Source organism: Haliotis rufescens, unplaced genomic scaffold (assembly GCF_023055435.1).
Source record: "Haliotis rufescens isolate VD_foot unplaced genomic scaffold, xgHalRufe1.0.p SCAF_18, whole genome shotgun sequence".
NCBI classification, from domain to species: domain Eukaryota; kingdom Metazoa; phylum Mollusca; class Gastropoda; order Lepetellida; family Haliotidae; genus Haliotis; species Haliotis rufescens.
Genome location: NW_025963868.1, coordinates 26,021,752 through 26,040,904, shown reverse-complemented (window position 1 = coordinate 26,040,904; position 19,153 = coordinate 26,021,752). Strand labels below are relative to the sequence as shown.

At 42.3% G+C, this 19,153-nt stretch overlaps 1 protein-coding gene across 1 annotated transcript; it reads right to left on the bottom strand.

The window, feature by feature from the left end:
* Positions 1 to 1,346: 1,346 nt before the first annotated feature.
* Positions 1,347 to 14,243, bottom strand: LOC124132996. Its single transcript, XM_048397975.1, has 11 exons — positions 14,138 to 14,243; positions 12,418 to 12,511; positions 9,215 to 9,339; positions 7,821 to 7,987; positions 7,099 to 7,239; positions 5,085 to 5,232; positions 4,156 to 4,176; positions 3,920 to 3,989; positions 3,276 to 3,406; positions 2,633 to 2,668; positions 1,347 to 1,811 (listed from the first exon to the last, which is right to left on the bottom strand). The coding sequence occupies exons 1-11, from the start codon at positions 14,241 to 14,243 to the stop codon at positions 1,585 to 1,587; spliced, it is 1,266 nt and encodes a 421-aa protein (XP_048253932.1). The 3' UTR covers positions 1,347 to 1,584.
* Between the last annotated feature and the right edge of the window lie 4,910 nt (positions 14,244 to 19,153).

The window sequence follows — 19,153 nt, the reverse complement described above, 5'->3', positions numbered from 1 at the left end:
TTCTGATATATGTTCGATACATGTATAAATAAGAATATAATGTCGGATAACGGGTAACATTAATAAATGTACCACTAATAACGATTCGACAGGTAGATGAAAAGATATGGTTGATACATGCTTAACCATAATGAACCTTTGGCGAATTATTTTTAGACCTGCTTCGAAAGAATTTCTATTTCAACGTAAAACTACATGTAAATTAATTTGTTTAAATGCAAATATTCCACGACTTAATATTTCTTTTCATCAACTATTTGAATAGATTACTACGTACTGGAATCGAAATAAGTATTGATCAGTTAAAACTTCAAAAATGATTTTAAAGACGAGATAGGACTTGGTCCATTTTGGAACATTGGAAATGTAACATTTTATATAATTAAGGGACTCTTAAAATATGTGTATTAAAGTTACCAGACAAATGGCTGAATACCGGTACGTTGCTTCCTTCTCATACTTGCAAGTTAGCTTCTGGCATATTAAAGGGTATACGTATGAAGTATGGACTATACATTTTCCGATATTTACGTGAACACTATGAGGAAGTCAGTAAGAAAATCAATCGACTTGACATAATCCGTGACGATCCGAGTTAGAATTCGTCTTCAGCAATCCAAGCTTGTCGTAACAGGCGACACTGCTTGTCGTAAGAGCCAACTAAGGGTATCGGATGGTCAGGCTCGACTTGGTTGAGGCATGTTATCGTATCCCAGTTGCGAAGATCGGTGCTCATGCTGTCAATCACTGGACTATCTCCCCCAGATTCAATTATTTACAGACCGCCGTCATATAGCTGGACTATTGCTGAGTGCGGTGTTTTTATCTGTAAAATATGTTCATTTCAGGGACTAGATGTTAGTCTATAGATTGTTGTTTGCACGGACAAATAATAAAACAATATAGTCCACAACGTAATAAATATACAATATGATTATTATGTGAAGGAACTCTTTCCTTGGAGTACATTAAAATGGTATGTTGTGTGGTCGCACTGCACTGGGCAATTTACAACGTTTTCTGTCACGATGGCAGCCATTCGTCACCACTCGCCCCTTTCCGTAACCTGCAAGAAGACTCGTCCCCCCTATCGATGAATGTTATGTGCGAAAATACGACAAACCAATCAGAATGCGCGCATGATTTCAAGTTCCTCGTCAAAGAATTCCTCAGAAATAATTTTTGATTTTACATATGTCTTGCACCTAAAAATATACCAAAGACAAAGTTAAATGTGTTCAATCATACTGTATAATTCCGCACGTCCCGATGTGGATTAAATTGCATCTGAAATATATATAATATATGGGGAAATGTAAGTGAACCATTACGCAACGAGTTGACAATTGTTTTAGGTATGCCCGTTTGCGCTAAAACGGAACCCGGTCGCAAAAATAGCCATGAGCGGGGCACGAGTCGCTATTCGGCTTGTCCCGGAATAACACGAGTTGGTCACGAACGGATGGCAGCTTGGTAATGCCGGAAACTGCGTTATTACTTGCTGCGGTGTAACAACATACGTTAATCTGTTTTATCATGCGATGCACGGACTTCAGTTGATGCACGTGTTGTTTTTGGTTTTCTCTAATCTGTCTTGTTTTGTAACATGGCGTGGCGACCCGTGCGTTTGCACGTGCTGCTGTAGAAATCACACAGGTGCGACTTCGAGTCGAACTTGAGTTGCGCGGGACACGCTCTGACGTAGTAGATGTGCTCAGAGCATGTACAAAAGAAGTGGCAGTCGCCGCAGAATTGGTAATCTCCGTTTCCGAGTTCATCGCAATCTTCCAGTGACTCTATACAGAATCCCGCTGCAAACATGGAATACTTGTGATTAAAACTATTTATCTAAAAGTGGTGAGACCCGTGAAGGTCCGGACAAGAATAAGTCTTCAGCAACCCATGCTTGTCGTAAGAGGCGACGAACGGGATCGGGTGGTCGGGCTCGCTGACAATGTTGATGCATGGCATCGTGTCCCGATTGTGTGGATCGATGCTCATGATGTTAATCACTGGATTGTCTGGTTCAGATTTGATTATTTACAGACAGACGCCATACATGTGGAATATCACTGAGCGCGGCGTTAAACAACAATCAAACAAACAAAATGCGCCAAAAGAATTTAAGTTGTTGTTCTTGTTGGCAATATTCAGCAGTTTTTTTCTACCAACAAAAACCTCGGCGGGGTATACCAGAAAGTTATTTCCACCTTGTACCCAAGAATGGAACCCCGGCTTTCGGCTTGACGAGCGAACGCTTTAACCACCGCCCAACGGCTTTGAAAATGATGTTTATTTGTTTGTTGTTTTACGCCGCTCCAAGCAATATTCCAGCTGTATGACGGCGGTCTGAAAATAATCGAATCTAGACCAGATAATCCTGTGATTGACATCATGAGAATCGATCGACGCAATTGGGATACGATGACTTGCATCTACAAGTCTGACCACCCGATCCCGTTAGCCGCCTATTACGGCAAGCATGGGTTGCTGAAGACTTATTCTACCCCGGATATTTACGGGTACCTTTGCAAAAGAAGCTGTCGTCGCATTACATTACATTCATGCATTAAGTGAGTGAGTGATTCTCTCTTTCAGTGCTGTACAAATGGATATGTTGAACAATACTTACTTATATTGGCGTTGGAAGATACCGACTGTCCTCTCTCTGAAATAACACCGATATTGAACGTGAATATGTGCGTTGTTATAGTTATAAAGTTAAAATCATAATCATTTTCAAAAGTTTCCTATGTTTTTCATCAAAGGTAAACCTGATTTTAATTACTGCTCTTACCCCCTACTGCTCGAAGTATGAATAGAATGACCCAAAGACATGTGACCGCGGCTAGGTTCCCCTGTTTGTTAGTTTGTTTGTTTGTTGTTCAGCAATTTAGCAATATGTGACGGTGGTCTGTAAATAATCGAGTCTGCACCAGACAATCCAGTGTTTCACGTCAAGATGACCGATCTACGCAATTGGGATCGATGACATGCATCAACCAAGTCAGCGAGGCTGACCACCCGATCCCGTTAGTCGCCTCTTACGACAAGCATAGTCGCCTTTTACGGCAAGCATGGGTTGCTGAAGATCCATTCTACCCCGGATCTTTACGGATCCAATGTGAATCATTTGACACACACTCAATAACACACGTCGTAAAATGATGTGTTCAAAACATCAATAGATGATGAAGTAATCGTTGCGGTTGAATAAATGGATGTCAGTTGGGTTTTTTTTGTTTATGTTTTTTTAAGACGAAAATACAACTCACCAACACAGCGTGGCACCGGACCATAATCATAAAGGCCAACACTCATGTCGCACGTGCGTTTTATGGCAACCGGTTTCTTCAGTTTGTTGGTTTCAAACATGAAACCCCTTTGACAGGTGAAGGTACACACCCTAAAGTGAAAAACAAATTTGATTATTAATTAAAAAAATACACTACTGACGGCCGAAATCAATCTCGACTGTGCGCTATTTATGTTATTAGATATATGAGTGAGCGAGTGAGTTTGGTTTAACGCCGCTTTTAACAGTATTACAGTTATATCACGGCGTGTCAGCTTAATGTGGGAGGAAAGCCCGAAGTGATGCAGGTCTCAGACGTTTACCACTTCGTTGAAACCCACGAGCACGGGCATGGTGCTGACAAACCTAGAAACATAATCGGGGCGAACCGGGATTCGAACCCACAATCATAGGTTTCTGGCATGCCCAAGGGACGCAACTCTGCACAGCGTATCGCGGCGCCATCGACGACTGGGCCACCCGTGCCCTCTTAGATAAATGATGGCTTACTTGTCTTGGTTTTTGTTACCCTGGGGCTGGGTGTGATCTGGATGTACTGGATCGCAACATTAATCTAGATGTACATTGACGATATACAACTGTGAAAATGGTTATTAAACGTACACAGTCTGTCCTTGTTTTTCACATGACGTCATCCCATGCTTCGGTGGCAGCATGGGTTCACAAAGTGCACCTGTACACAGTTCAGAAGGATGAGTGAGTGAGTGAGTGAAAGTTGTTCAACGTCGCATTTGTGAAAATTTAATATTACAATAATCAGATTGTTTTGATCCATAATTACTTGAAAATATAATTACGAAAGCAATTACACGGGAACAATGAAAACGCACTCGACCTACCATTGGCTGGCTTCACTGTTTCTGAAAGACACAATTGTTTTTTAATGTTATTTTGCTAATAATGTCATTTAGGTTTTGAACATTTTTACGTAACTAATCGATACCATTTGTCAGGGAATAGCGTTTTTCACCATATCCAGGAAAAACAAATAACTAAGATTTTATTATACCAAAGGAGCTGTTCTCCTGCATTAATATCTCGGCAGCGAAACAAATCTGATGATTACAAACATAAAATGCATGACCATATTAGTAATAAATTGTAAGTGTGTGAGTTGGGTTTAACGCCGCTTTTAACAGTATTCCAGTTATATCACGGCGTGGCAGCTTAATGTGGGAGGAAAGCCTGACGTGATGCAGATCTCGGATGTTTGCAACTTCGGTGAAACCCACGAGCACGGGTATGGTGTTGACAAACCTAGAAACATAATCGGGGTGAACCGCGATTCGAACCCACAATCATAGGTTTCAGGCGTGCCCAAGGGACGCAACTCTGCACAGCAAATTGCAGCGCCTTAGAGGACTTGGCCACCCGTTCCCTGAATGTTGTAAGGTTGCAAATTAAGTATTAGAGTTTCACTCATTTCTTTTTTTCAAAATGCGGCGTAAAACCATATGCAATGGGTCACTTAAGGCAAAGACCCGGGATAGAATAGGTCTTCAGCAACCCATGCTTGCCGTAAAGATCCGGGGTAGAATAGGTCTTCAGCAACCCATGCTTGTCGTAAAAGGTGACTATGCTTGTCGTAAAAGGCGACTAACGGGATCGGGTGGTCAGGCTCTCTGACTTGGTTGATGCATGTCATCGATCCCAATTGCGTGGATCGATGCTCATGATATTAATCTCTGGATTGTCTGGTCCAGACTCGATTATTTACAGACCGCCGTCATTTAGCTGGAATATTGCTGATTGAGAACATGACACCTACGTTTGATGTAAGGACATCCAAGCAGGTCGAGGTGTAGTGCAATGTGGTGGTGCCACGTGAGGGGGTTGATCCGGACATATAGGGCTATGTGGGGGCAGGGGAGACTCACAGTGTGGTTGTGGCTGCTGTCGGAGTTACCCTGGAAAAACTGAAGAAAAAGGTTAGTGAGTGAGTTCGGATTAACCCCGCTTTGAACAGTATTAGTGAGTGAGTGAGTTGGGTTTAACGCCGCTGTTAACAGTATTCCAGTTATATCGCAGCGTGTCAGCTTAATTTAGAAAGGAAAGCCCGAAGTGATGCAGGTCTCAGACGTTTACCACTTCGGTGAAACCCACGAGCACGGGTATGGTGCTTACAAACCTAGAAACATAATCGGGGCGAACCGAGATTCGAACCCACAATCATAGGTTTCTGGCGTGCCCAAGGGACGCAACTCTGCACAGCGAATCGCGGCGCCTTAGACGACTGGGCCACCCGTGCCCCCTTTGAACAGTATTTAACCACGGTGTGTTAGCCTAAAAGAGATACGGGACGGTCGGGTAGCTGAGTGGTTAAAGCGTTCGCTCGTCACGCCGAAGACCCGGGTTCGATTCCCGACATTGGTACAATGTGTGAAGCCCATTTCTGACGTCCCCCGCCGTGATATTGCTAGAATAGTGCCAAAAGCGGCGTAAAACCATACTCACTCACTTGAAAGAGATACAGGTTCACCACTTGGATAAAGGCATGGGTGAGATACTGAAATACCCAGTATCACGTGTATGGAATGGGAATGGAATCCACGACCAGCGGGGTCAAGGGCAGTGAAGGGACATAACTCGCCACCGCAACAGCAATTTAACCCACTAAAAAGTGACCAAGCCTGGACTTTTAAAGTCAGTTAACTCCCTTGGCTGAGAAGATGGAAAAGGCCCCAAGCAACTTAAGTTTGTACGTGGCCAACACAAGAATTAGGGGGACCCGTGAACTTCCGGGGTAGAATAGGTCTTCAGCAACCCGAGCTTGCCGTAAAAGGCGACTATGCTTGTCGTAAAAGGCGACTAACGGGATCGGATTGTCAGGCTCGCTAACTTGGTTGATGCATGTCATCGTATCCCAATTGCGTGGATCGATGCTCATGATATTAATCACTGGATTGTCTGGTCCAGACTCGATTATTTACAGACCGCCGTCATATAGCTTGAATATTGCTGATTGCGGCGTTAAACAACCAACCAACCAAACCAACATGAATAGGGTGATCAGCCTCCATCACTTGGTTGATTGCGTGTCATCGCTTCCGGACGGGGTTTAGTGTTGCTCATTGCTGAGAAACAACAAACGCTAGGCATCAAACAAACAAAATGAACAATGTAACATGTAGTTAAGTGTTTATATACTGAACCGCAAAGGGAACCTCACTTCGTGACAATACTTCTTGAAAGTTTCCCATTGAAATATCAACGACTTTTTGGGGTATGCCATGACTTACGAAGAGTCAGAGATACCAGGCTTAAGGGCGACTGCATGCTGTATGCCAATGCTGCCAATGTCCACGTGAGAACCATCTACAGATTACTGCAACGTTACATACTAGGTCACCAACAGGTTCCAGTCCTCCGAAAGCCTGGGTTCTCTGATTCTTCCTAAGTCTTGGCGCGGCGCTCGTATCGATACAAGAATGTTGGATGCACGTATTGGGGTGCCGTTTATCAGAAACGACACATGGAAACGGAAGTGCGTTTTGATTTTCCTGGAAAGCATTCGGGACTTTGTACCATGGTCGTTTGTTAAGCTGCGTTTTGGCGACCCATTATATCCTTATTTGTGTCCCCTTTTGTTCGTTAACATTAAATTTGGACACAGACTCAAGTCAAAAATGAGATATCTGAAACAAATGCATTGATATTTCAATTTGAAACTTTCATGAAGTGACGTTTCTTTTGCGGTTCAGTATATATCGATTCCTTTTTATGCATCGACCTGTCCATGTTTCGGTGAATATTTACAACTATAATATGCACCATTCCTTTACCTTATCTTTCACGGTATCAGTATAGGGGAACCACGTGACCCCGTCCATGCTGAACAACATCCGGTAGAGGCTGACGTGGGCATCATGGCCGTCTCCCTTGGTTACCACGCCAGTTATCTTGTGCAGTGATTTGAAATTAACCTGAAATCAAAACGTCGACATTGAAATACTGAAGTAAATAGCAATATACCAGGTACATTGTAGTATATGGGCCATTCAGTGTCCCACTGGTATGTCAAATTTTATAATAACAAAACAAAATTGATTATGATACATGTTTATATTGCTGATAACTAGCCGTTTTCTTTTCTTACATATACATGTGTCGGACTTCTGATGTGATCGAATGCCTAAGTACGGCTTTCCAAATTCAGGAAAATAAATCCATGAGTAGTATATTCCATGCTGATTTTTGATTTAGTTATATCTGATCTATATCACAGAGACACCCGCGAAGATCCGGGGTAGAATAGGTCTGCAGCAACCCATGTTGTGAGTAAATGCGACTAATGAGATTGGTTGGGCATGGTCGCTGACTTGGTTGATGCATGTCATCGTGTCCAATTGCGTGCATCGATGTTAATGATGTCAATCACTGGATTGTCTGGTCCAGATTCGAATATTTACAGGCCGCCGTCATATGGCTGGAATATTGCTGAGTGCGGCGTTAAACAACCAACCAACCAACCAACCAACCAACCAACGTCAGTGCCAACATATACCTGAACATACTGAGCGACATCTTCAATGTCTGGCCGCCAGATTCCTCGAGTCGCTGAAAGACGAGCTAATTCTGGTCCGAAAATATCTGACCTGTTGAGGTACACCGTCGATGCTGTCATCGTGGTGTCGGGGGAGGAGCTGCTGAGGAGGGAGCACGAACATGACTCTACAACAAACATGATTGCTAAACACACCACGATATTAGAATCTGATTAATATTCACGATATAGAATTCTAGACCACAATATCCAATCGTCATCGTTTCCAATGCTGCATAGATCAGTATTAGGGATTCCGGGGCAGATTAAGTCCCGAGTATCCGTCGTTGGCGAAAGACGACACCGACCTTTGATAATACGGATGCACTTCTGGTTGTCGGTCTTTAAATCATTATTTTGAAACATTGCGTCAGGCTATGTTCTGTCTAGGGTTGGCACACTGTCGTCCAGGTCCCAAGCTTGTCATTGAAGATGGTCGTTTATTCAAGGATGGCGTTGATTCAAGGAAGCTAGCCATTTAAGATAGCCATTGATTCAAGGCTACTAGTCATTCAAGATAGCCGTTGATTTGAGGCAGCGAGTCATTCAAGACATCCGTTAATTCAAGGAAGGGGATTATTCAAGGAAGCTAGTCATGCAAGATAGCCGTTGTTTCAAGGAAGCTAGTCATTTAAGATAGCCTATTAAACAAGGAAGGGGTTTATTCAAGGCAGCTAGTCATTCAAGATAGCCGTTTATTCAAGGAAGGGGTTTATTCAAGGCAGCTCGCCGTTTACTCAAGGAAGGGGTGTATTCAAGGATGCTAGTCGTTCAGGATAGCCGTTTATTCAAGGAAGGGGTTTATTCAAGGCAGCTCGCCGTTTATTCAAGGAAGGGGTTTATTCAAGGAAGCTATTCATTCAAGAAATCCGTTAATTCAAGGAAGGGGGTTATTCAAGGAAGCTAGTCATGCAAAATAGCCTTTGATTCAAGGAAGCTAGTCATTCAAGATAGCCAGTTAAACAAGTAAGGGGTTTATTTAAGGCAACTAGTCATTCAAGATAGCCGTTTAAACAAGGAATGGGTTTATTCAAAGCAGCTAGTCATTCAAGACAGCCGTTTATTCAAGGAAGGGGTTTATTCAAGGATTCTAGATTATTCAAGGTAAATTTAAAAAAATATTACTCCTATACAATACTATACCGACCAAGACTATGCATAGTCCAATCAAATTCGAAATCCAGAAGGAAGTACATAGAAGGGACATTACTCGTAACAGCGACTGGTTTCAGCCTTGTTCGGTAAGGGTGGAAACTGGACTTAAATATACAGTTAACTTCCTTGCCTCGAGAACTATACACAGTTGTATCGCTAAGATCCGTGGATTTCATCTAGGGCCTAGTTAGTATTCTTACCAATAGCACAGTCTTCAAATGTGCTGGCACCCTCCCATCGACCGGTATTGACGTCACACTTTGACGTCATAACCTTTTCTTTGTTTGGGAACATGTAGCAGTCGTTACACGTAGCATGGCAGACCCTGCAATCAATTACAACACAGAACATAGAGTTAGTGGGAAGAGGGCAATCTTGGGCGAAGTCAGAGTCCATGAGTTAATGGATAGTGTTTGGTGCAGTGAAGTGAGGTGGAATTGGGTTTAGCGTCACGTTCACGATTATTACACCTCCATAGCGACGACGAGCATGTACATGCGCACGCGTGTGTGTGTCTAGATATCTGCTTGTACTAGTCCCGACTAGTGCCGGTTTTATGGTGCTAGACCACTGAGATACCATGCCGCAGTTTAACATGAATAGCCCTCTCAGACATAGTAAACTGACTCCGAGCCGACCAGTCCTTGTTTTAGACCCTTAACGTTGAGAGCCGTCATTTAGCTGGACTATTGTTGAGTGCGGTGTTAAACAACAAAGAAATGAAAACAAATCAATCATTTAAAGACATACTCTGAACACAATGCTTATGACATCACACACAATAATGCAATAATTATAACATAACACACAGAAATCACAATGTTTATAACAAGACGTGGGCACAACGGTTAAATCATGAGACAGGCGTGTATAGTACATCCACCATCGACGCCCACACGTAGACAGTACATATACACACGACGTGCACACGTGTACAGTACACACACACACGACATACACACGTGTACAGTACATACACACACGATGTACACACGTGTACAGTACATACACACACGACATACACACGTGTACAGTTCATATACACACGAAATACACACGTGTACAGTACATACACACGACGTACACACGTGTACAGTACATAAACACACACCGTACACACGTGTACAGTACATACACACACGACATACACACGTGTACAGTACATTCACACACGACATACACACGTGTACAGTACATACACAGACGACATAAACACGTGTACAGTACATACACACACGACGTACACACGTGTACAGTACATACACACACGACATACACACGTGTACAGTACATTCACACACGACATACACACGTATACAGTACATACACACACGACGTACACACGTGTACAGTACATACACACACGACATACACACGTGTACAGTACATACACACACGACGTACACACGTGTACAGTACATACACACACGACATACACACGTGTACAGTACATACACACACGACATACACACGTGTACAGTACATTCACACACGACATACACACGTGTACAGTACATACACAGACGACATAAACACGTGTACAGTACATACACACACGACGTACACACGTGTACAGTACATACACACACGACATACACACGTGTACAGTACATACACAGACGACATAAACACGTGTACAGTACATACACACACGACGTACACACGTGTACAGTACATACACACACGACATACACACGTGTACAGTACATTCACACACGACATACACACGTATACAGTACATTCACACACGACATAAACACGTATACAGTACATACACACGACTTACGGTGTACACAACGGTCATATCATGACACATGTGTACAGTACATACCACACGACGTACACACGTGTACAGTACATACACACACGACGCACACACGTGTACAGTACATACACACACGACATACACACGTGTACAGTACATACACACGACGCACACACGTGTACACTACATGCAAACACGACTTACGGTGTACACAACGGTCATATCATGACACATGTATACAGTACATACCACACGACGTACACACGTGTACAGTACATACACACGACGTACACACATGTACAGTACATACACACACGACGTACACACGTACTCAACGGTTAAATCATGACGCACACTCGTGTACAGTACATACACACACGACGTACGGTACACACAACGTTTATATCATGACACACACGTGTACAGTACATACACACACAACGTTCACACGTGTACAGTACATACACACACGACATACACACATGTACAGTACATACACACGACGTACACACGTGTACAGTACATGCACACTAGACGCACATACGTGTACAGTACATACACACACGACATACACACGTGTACAGTACATACACACACGACGCACACACGTGTACAGTACATGCAAACACGACTTACGGTGTACACAACGGTCATATCATGACACATGTGTACAGTACATACCACACGACGTACACACGTATACAGTACATACACACTAGACGCACACACGTGTACAGTACATACACACACGACATACACACGTGTACAGTACATACACACACGACGCACACACATGTACAGTACATGCAAACACGACTTACGGTGTACACAACGGTCATATCATGACACATGTGTACAGTACATACCACACGACGTACACACGTGTACAGTACATACACACTAGACGCACACACGTGTACAGTACATACACACACGACGCACACACGCGTACAGTACATACACACACGACGCACACACGTGTACAGTACATACACACAGGACGCACACACGATTACAGTACATGCACACACGACGTACACACGTGTACAGTACATAGACACACGACATACACACGTGTACACTACATGCACACACGACGTACACACGTGTATATTACATATACACACGACGTACACACGTGTACAGTACATGCACACACGACGTACACACGTGTACACTACATGCACACACGACGTACACACGTGTACACTACATACACACACGACGTACACACGTGTACACTGCATACACACGACGTACACACGTGTACAGTACATATACACACGACGTACATACGTGTACAGTACATTCACACACGACATAAACACGTAGGTACGGTGCACACAACGGTGATTTCATGACACACACAGTACACACACACGACGTACACACGAGTACAATACATACACACACGACGTACGATGCACACAACTTTTATATCATGACACACACGTGTACAGTACATACACACACGACGTACACACGTGTACACTACATACACACACAACGTACACACGTGTACACTTCATACACATAAGGCACGATGGAATATTGTGGAATAAGTGCGGCGCTAAACAACAAACAATCAAACGTTGCACCTCTAAGAACCACATACAAAAATAGTGACTTATAACGTACAGTGTTGATCCGTCTTGTCGACAGCTCAGAAGTCCATTCCGTGGAGGGGATCCAGGTTGACAGTTGGACGCTTCAGCAATCTCCGCGCACACACCTGCAAGGAAGTCCGATACTGTAGGATCTACACTTATCTCTGTTCCACAAGACCAGCTCATGAATATGTTTGTTTGTTTGTTTGTGTGTTGTTTAACGACGCGCAGCAATATTCCAGCTATATTGACGGCGGTCTGTAAATAATTGAGTCTGGACCAGACAATCCAGTGATTGACATCATGAGCATCGATCCATGTCATTGGGATACGATGACATACATCAACCAAGTCAGCGAGCCTGACCACCCGATCCCGTTAGTCGCCTTCTACGACAAGCATATCATGTAATTGTAGCATGACATGAGTTTAAGATAATAGTTGGACTCAATGGGCTATTTCGGTACAAAAGGGGGTCTGATATCAAGTGGTTGAAACGTTGTCATTCCCACTATAACGACAATTTAGTGCGAGGTCATCAACGGGGATGCTGGCGTTTTGTGATTGTGCTTCTTTTTTGCTTTACTTTCTATCCTCGAGAGAACGTACATACATGTTGCATACAACCTAAGGTATACTTAAGGCTGGAAGACCTGGCGTTACATTCCTGCACAGCACATCAGTGTTGTGACTACCACTGAGCACATATGAGTGAGTGAGTATGGTTTTACGCCGTTTTTAACAATATTCCAGCAATATCATCACGATCATCACGATTATCAGCTGCTACAGCATCAGCATCACAGTAAGATTTACATGAATCACTGATGGGGACAACACACAGATACGGAGTCCATCAATGTACTCCCGCTTGTCTAACCTCAAAAACCTGAAAATAATTACACCTATCATTTATCATCAGGTTTCAAGGGGAGACGATCTAGGATTCGCAGGGGCAAGTGATTCCCACGAATAATTGATTCACAAGAACAATAGATTCACAACACATTGTGAAACTTTTGTTTACCGTACTTGGCATTACCTTCCGCTTAAACGGGAGATATATGCCATTTCGTGCCAGCAATAAATGGATCTCCTGGCAATCCTGCATTGCCGTTGGCTAATAAAGCACTCGAATTCTCTAGTCTCAGTAATGTATATGTTAGTTACCAACAAACTCCGAATGTATAACGCGACGTCTTTGAATGCTGGCAGCACACTATCATACAAGAACTCGTCAATTCTACAAACGAGCAGTACGGCATTATTGGTTTGAAAACGTATGTGTGGTACTCATCACTTCTGATTGTGACCAGTACTGTACTTATACAGATGAACAACTATCTGGATCACAGTTAATATCAAACCCCATAATGTTGATTTCTAACAGTGTGTATTTATTTGTCTCTTTGAATTTTTGCAATAATTCTAATCCTCACGTCTATTTTCTAAATCCAAAACATCAAAATTGATTATTTTGTATACAAGCTATATTTAATTGCAAAGTGGTTTTCAATTTCTTCTTTAAAGCGATCGGAGATATATTTGGGGGTCAAGGGTCATATCATACTGGTCAGCAAGAGGCATTCTCAAATGTAGCAATATCAACACGACGTCGTAATGATGAAACAACGCATCACAGTCGTCACGTAATAACAACGTCATAACAACGTCATTAACTGATGAGCCTAAATGAGGAATGATTTAAAACATCACCAATTGAAGCAAAGTTTACGCTTAAACAGACCTACCTAAAATCAACAGGGTCAGAATCGCCGCCATATTGCTTTTCAAAGTCCTATCATCGGTTGGCTGTTTGCGTCGCCAGGCAGCGCAATAATGGCGACCGGCCGCCATTTTGGAATTTCAGAAATGTTTGCACGTTAAACGTGATTAGTACTCGTTATCTGCTTTGCCGTGTGACAATCTGGTATATAAACACAGCACTAAAAGGCTCCTCCTCTTCATCCTGTGTTGATAGTGCGTGTAAGGCACATAAACTCAGTTTTTGTTTCCCGGGGGCACGGGATGCCCAGTCGTCTAAGGCGCCGCAATTCGCTGTGCAGAGTTGCGTCTCTTGGGCACGCCAGAAACCTCGCTGTGGGAGCTGAGCTCGAAATGGTGCAGGTCCCAGACGTCTACTCCTTAACGCAGCCATTATTATTATTAAACATATTTTATTGTCCAAAAAGACAAAGGGATTGGGCACAAGTGCAGCACTTATTACCGCCTTCTCCCTTTACACAGTTATACATAATATTGCATAATGAAAATGACCAATTTACAGTTGAAGCTTCACATTGTGGAAACATAGTGCGCAATATATATACAGTGCTCATATGAAGGATATGTACAATGTGCTGGAAAGTGAAGACAGTGTGCATCTCATATATATCCTAATATTATACATGTTGGTGTTGTATATAGATTTAACAAAATTTATGATTAACAGTTTGGAAACAATAATATGCTAGCTACTGAATCTGTTACTCGTTTCTATAAATTTGTGTACAGACAAGAATATTTTTGTATTCAGGAAAACATCTAAGTTTGGATCACCAAAAAGAATACTATGTAGAGTTTTTTGTCCTCCAAGATTATCGATAGCTGTCAGTAAAGTCTCCCTAAAATCATCATATAAGGTACATTCGAAGAAGAAATTGAATTAATTTTCACAAGGAGCTCCGCATTTACAGGAAATAGCATCAGATAAATTAATACGAAACAGGTCGGAATTTAGTGCGGAATTTAATTTAGCGCAGCCTTACATATATTGAATGGAATACACATGCAAACACAGACGACTTCTGAACTGACATCCTATGCCTCTTGACCTCCATTACTATCTAGGTTGCACAGACATTTAAGCTCAACATCCATCTCTACCGTTTTGTAATTTCAGATTTTTTCAAGATTTTTGTTGGCAAGGCGATAGCTACATCCAGCCCTACAAAACGTACTGGAGATAATGATATTCCTCCACATGTTCTACAGTTATGTAACGTGATGTAAGTTTACATATACGTAATTTAATTAACCATTCGGGGGCACGGGTGGCCCAGTCGTCGAAGGTGACGCAATTTGATGTGTAGAATTGGGTCCCTTGGACGCAGCAGAAACCTATGATTGTGTTTTCGAATCCCGGTTCGCCTCGATTATGTTTCGAGGTTTGTCACATAAACAAAAACACACATACACATTCCATAATTATATATACAAAGAAAAAAGTTAAACACACCCCTATTTGTGAACCATGACAAATGGCAAAAATCACTGTTCATGCAATGTTACTTGGGTGACGTTTCTTTTGCGGTTCAGTATATATCCAACACAATCGTCGATCTCTGCACTAATCAAATGGAAAACAAAATCAGTATGAAACAAACAACACTGTCAGTTTACCTACCTTTATGAGGAGCATTCTGAAGAATGATTAATTGTCTGTCACTGAGATAACATATGTTGCCCCGACAAAGGGATGAAGAACATCAAACAGGAATGTTTGCAAGCCGGGTTCGTGTCCACAGACTGGTGCGTTTCCGTCTGGGGTAGACTCAAAAGATGCCCTAGGACGACTCTGGGTTTATGAGTTCTATAAATGACCTTGGTTTTCTCGACAATACCGATCTGTTTCGCGCTCATGATAAAGCCATGTTTGGCGGGAACACGGTTGCCCAGTCCTCTAAGGAGGCCCCATTCGTTGTGCAGAGTTGCGTCCCTTAAGGCGCAGCAGGAACCTACGATCGTTGGTTCGATTCCCAGATTTACCTGATTTTGTTTCAAGGTTTGTCAGCACCACACGAGTATGAGATTCACAAAACGTCATCACTTCGTGCTCTCCTCCCACATCAGTGAGTGAGTGAGTGAGTTGGGTTTTGTTTTGGTTGTGTCGAACCTCAGATAGCTCGAAGTATTTACGTAGGTCCCATCAACTTCGACACAACGGTGTTTTACTGTATGTTAAAGGCGGTTTGATAACAATAATTTCCAAATTCAAGATACAATAGCTGAAGTACTGTTGGAAATGCTTTTCTGGCCTCATTTAATGAATACGAGTCATATGACTATAAAAAGAGCATATATCAAAAATTGCCCTAATCTAGCCTGTCCTAACTGACACTGGGATTAGACTCAAAATGTACTTTTACAGGTAAAATCATGATCAAATATTGAACATATTCGTGTGTTGTCATGCATGTATGAAATGGCCTTTAACCTGAGGTAATTACCTAACACCTGTCCCGAGTTGATGACCTCACACCGTCCCGTTCATTCTCACAGGTGCCCTTGTCACCGAGTTGGGGGTGGTCTCAAATTATTGCTGTTATTGTACTTAATTGCCATGTGCGTTGATGGGGTAGCAATATAGGATATATACTACAATTTATTTGCTTGGAAACATAATGGAAAAGTTAAGAGCTATGAAACGGGATAAGTATTGGAAGGTTGCGGTTTTGGAATCCAGAAGTATTTGTTGTTCTACAGATGGTAGCATTTATCTCCACTGATGACGTAGATGAATCTGTACTTTTGGATGTTGTGTTATGTCTTGCCACGAACCCTTTACACTTAGCCAAGATGGACACAGCAGGGTTGAGCTCACAATGTCTGACTGGCGTACGTAAGACAACGTGACCGTGTTGTACCGCCAGCACATATGTCCTGTACTTTACAGGGTTCTTATTCAGCCGAATTTTCTCCATGAGTTGAACTGTCGTTTCATATGGTCTGAAGTCGACAATGTCATATATTCCTGTATGGTCGCCATCAGACTACTCATGGTTTGGGCGAGAGTATCTGATTCCCGGACGTTATATTCAATGGCGTTATCCATGACAATAACACTTGCGTTATCTATGACAATGACACTGCAGTTCAAACCAGTCTATGAACACACACATCACCGCCTAAACTTTCCTTATGAAAATCACCAGTTTTGTTTTTCGCCTCGAAAATTAGCACACATCCATCACTAAGCCCCATATCATGGGTAGCAGCGTGCAAAACAATGACACGGTTACCTTTACCTGATTATCTATGGGTGTTTTTTGTCCATCTGCCAAGAGCCACATTTAGTCAGTGGAATGATTCATCAAGGTAAATTGTCTGGACGCCCTGCCTGTGATAGTTATAAATGTTTCAGAGATAATGTGACCTCAAAGACAGGATGGACTATTTTCCCCTGGAAAGTACTCAGTCATCGCCACGCGCAGTGTCTCGAAATCCCATCTCTTTGAGGGCAATAGTTAGTGCAGTTAACATTAATTGTATCTTTAATTCCTCCCAAATTCTACTACAAGTCAGGGTTACCTTCTGCTCATAAAGCTTGTACACAATACGCCTAATCACCCTGTATCAAAGGTGTCTACTATCCTTTTACGCCCCAGTTTTGTTTTTGAGACCACCCCTATACCTGTTTTGTTCTATTCATCATACCGTAGACTTGATGGTATGAATTGAAACACGTATTGCTTGGGCAATTCACCCTATCTAAATTAATAAATGGTTTTCCTCTATCTCTCTAAAGTGTAGATAATTTGTACACATTTCCCAGTACAGATTCCATATTGTGTACCATGGTTATGGCTATGCGAGTGTAACGTAACATGCATCATGGGAGCAATGATAACAAAACAGACGCAGCGTCATTTTGTCATTTTGGAAGATGTACATGTAGAATTTTCTCAAAATGGTTTTTGTGTGTGTGGATATTTCAATAACAGAATGTGAACAATTATATCCTGTTTAACAGGCAAAAAAGTGTTTTATAGGATTTCCGACAGTACTTTAGTTAAATTATATTCTGTCATTAAAATGTTTTTATTCATAAATAAGTCAATAAATGAAACTAATTAGCTTTAATGATGACGTGTCTTGTATTGTGCTAACCAGAGTACCGCACCCCGGGAGTTTAGTAGGTTAGGGGAACCGCTTGCCGTAACAGGCGACTAACGGGATCGGGTGGTTAGGCTCGCTGACTTGGTTGATGCATGTCATCGTATCCCAATTGCGTGGATCGATGCTTATATCAATAACTGTATTGTCTGGTCCAGATTTGATTATTTACAGACCGCCTTCATACAGCTGGAATATTGCTGAGTGCGGCGTTAAACAACAAACTAACAAACTGTCGGTATGGGCAACTTTTGTCAACCGACGTATGATGTAAATCAGTTTACATGTGTCAACACTGGTCAACCAAAGTTAAGTCCGGTCACACCATGGTCAACATGGGTTTTATAGGGTCGTCCAGGGGTTTGCATGAAATCGAAACCAAGCTGTGTTTACCACCTGTTGCCATGTCTGACATCACGCTGCACAATGCCCCGTTATCCCGCTGAAGTCCTCATTCTTCCCCGCCCTGAAGGCCGGGAAGTATATGGGGGAGGTTAATTTCGTAGCATATACAGTAAACTACGGTTATAACGAACTCAAAGGGACTACTAATTTTAGTTCGTTATAACCGTAATTTGTTATAAGCATATATACTATATACTACAGCAAATAGTCGGGACTAAAAAGTTAGTTCGTTATATCCGTCAGTTCGTTATAAGCGTGTTCGTTATAACCGTAGTTTACTGTATGTGGACATGGCGGTTTCATTGAAATTTCAAGCCATACAGTTACCGAAACGAAACATACAAATAATGTGCGTAAAATGTTGGTGCTATTCTTTCCCAGCTATAAGAGATACATCTAAATCGTCTTGCTATTCTGAAATTTTCGTATTGCATATAACCCATGAACTTCGTTCATTTTGTTTTGAA

Excerpts from the sequence above, each read along its gene's own strand:
- LOC124132996 (XM_048397975.1), bottom strand. The coding sequence starts at position 14,243 with ATGGCGGCCGGTCGCCATTATTGCGCTGCCTGGCGACGCAAACAGCCA. Across the intron at positions 7,988-9,214 it reads ATTTGAAGACTGTGCTATTG|AGTCATGTTCGTGCTCCCTC; the intron begins GTAAGAATACTA and ends TGTTTGTTGTAG. Across the intron at positions 3,990-4,155 it reads AACAGTGAAGCCAGCCAATG|GTGCACTTTGTGAACCCATG; the intron begins GTAGGTCGAGTG and ends AACTGTGTACAG.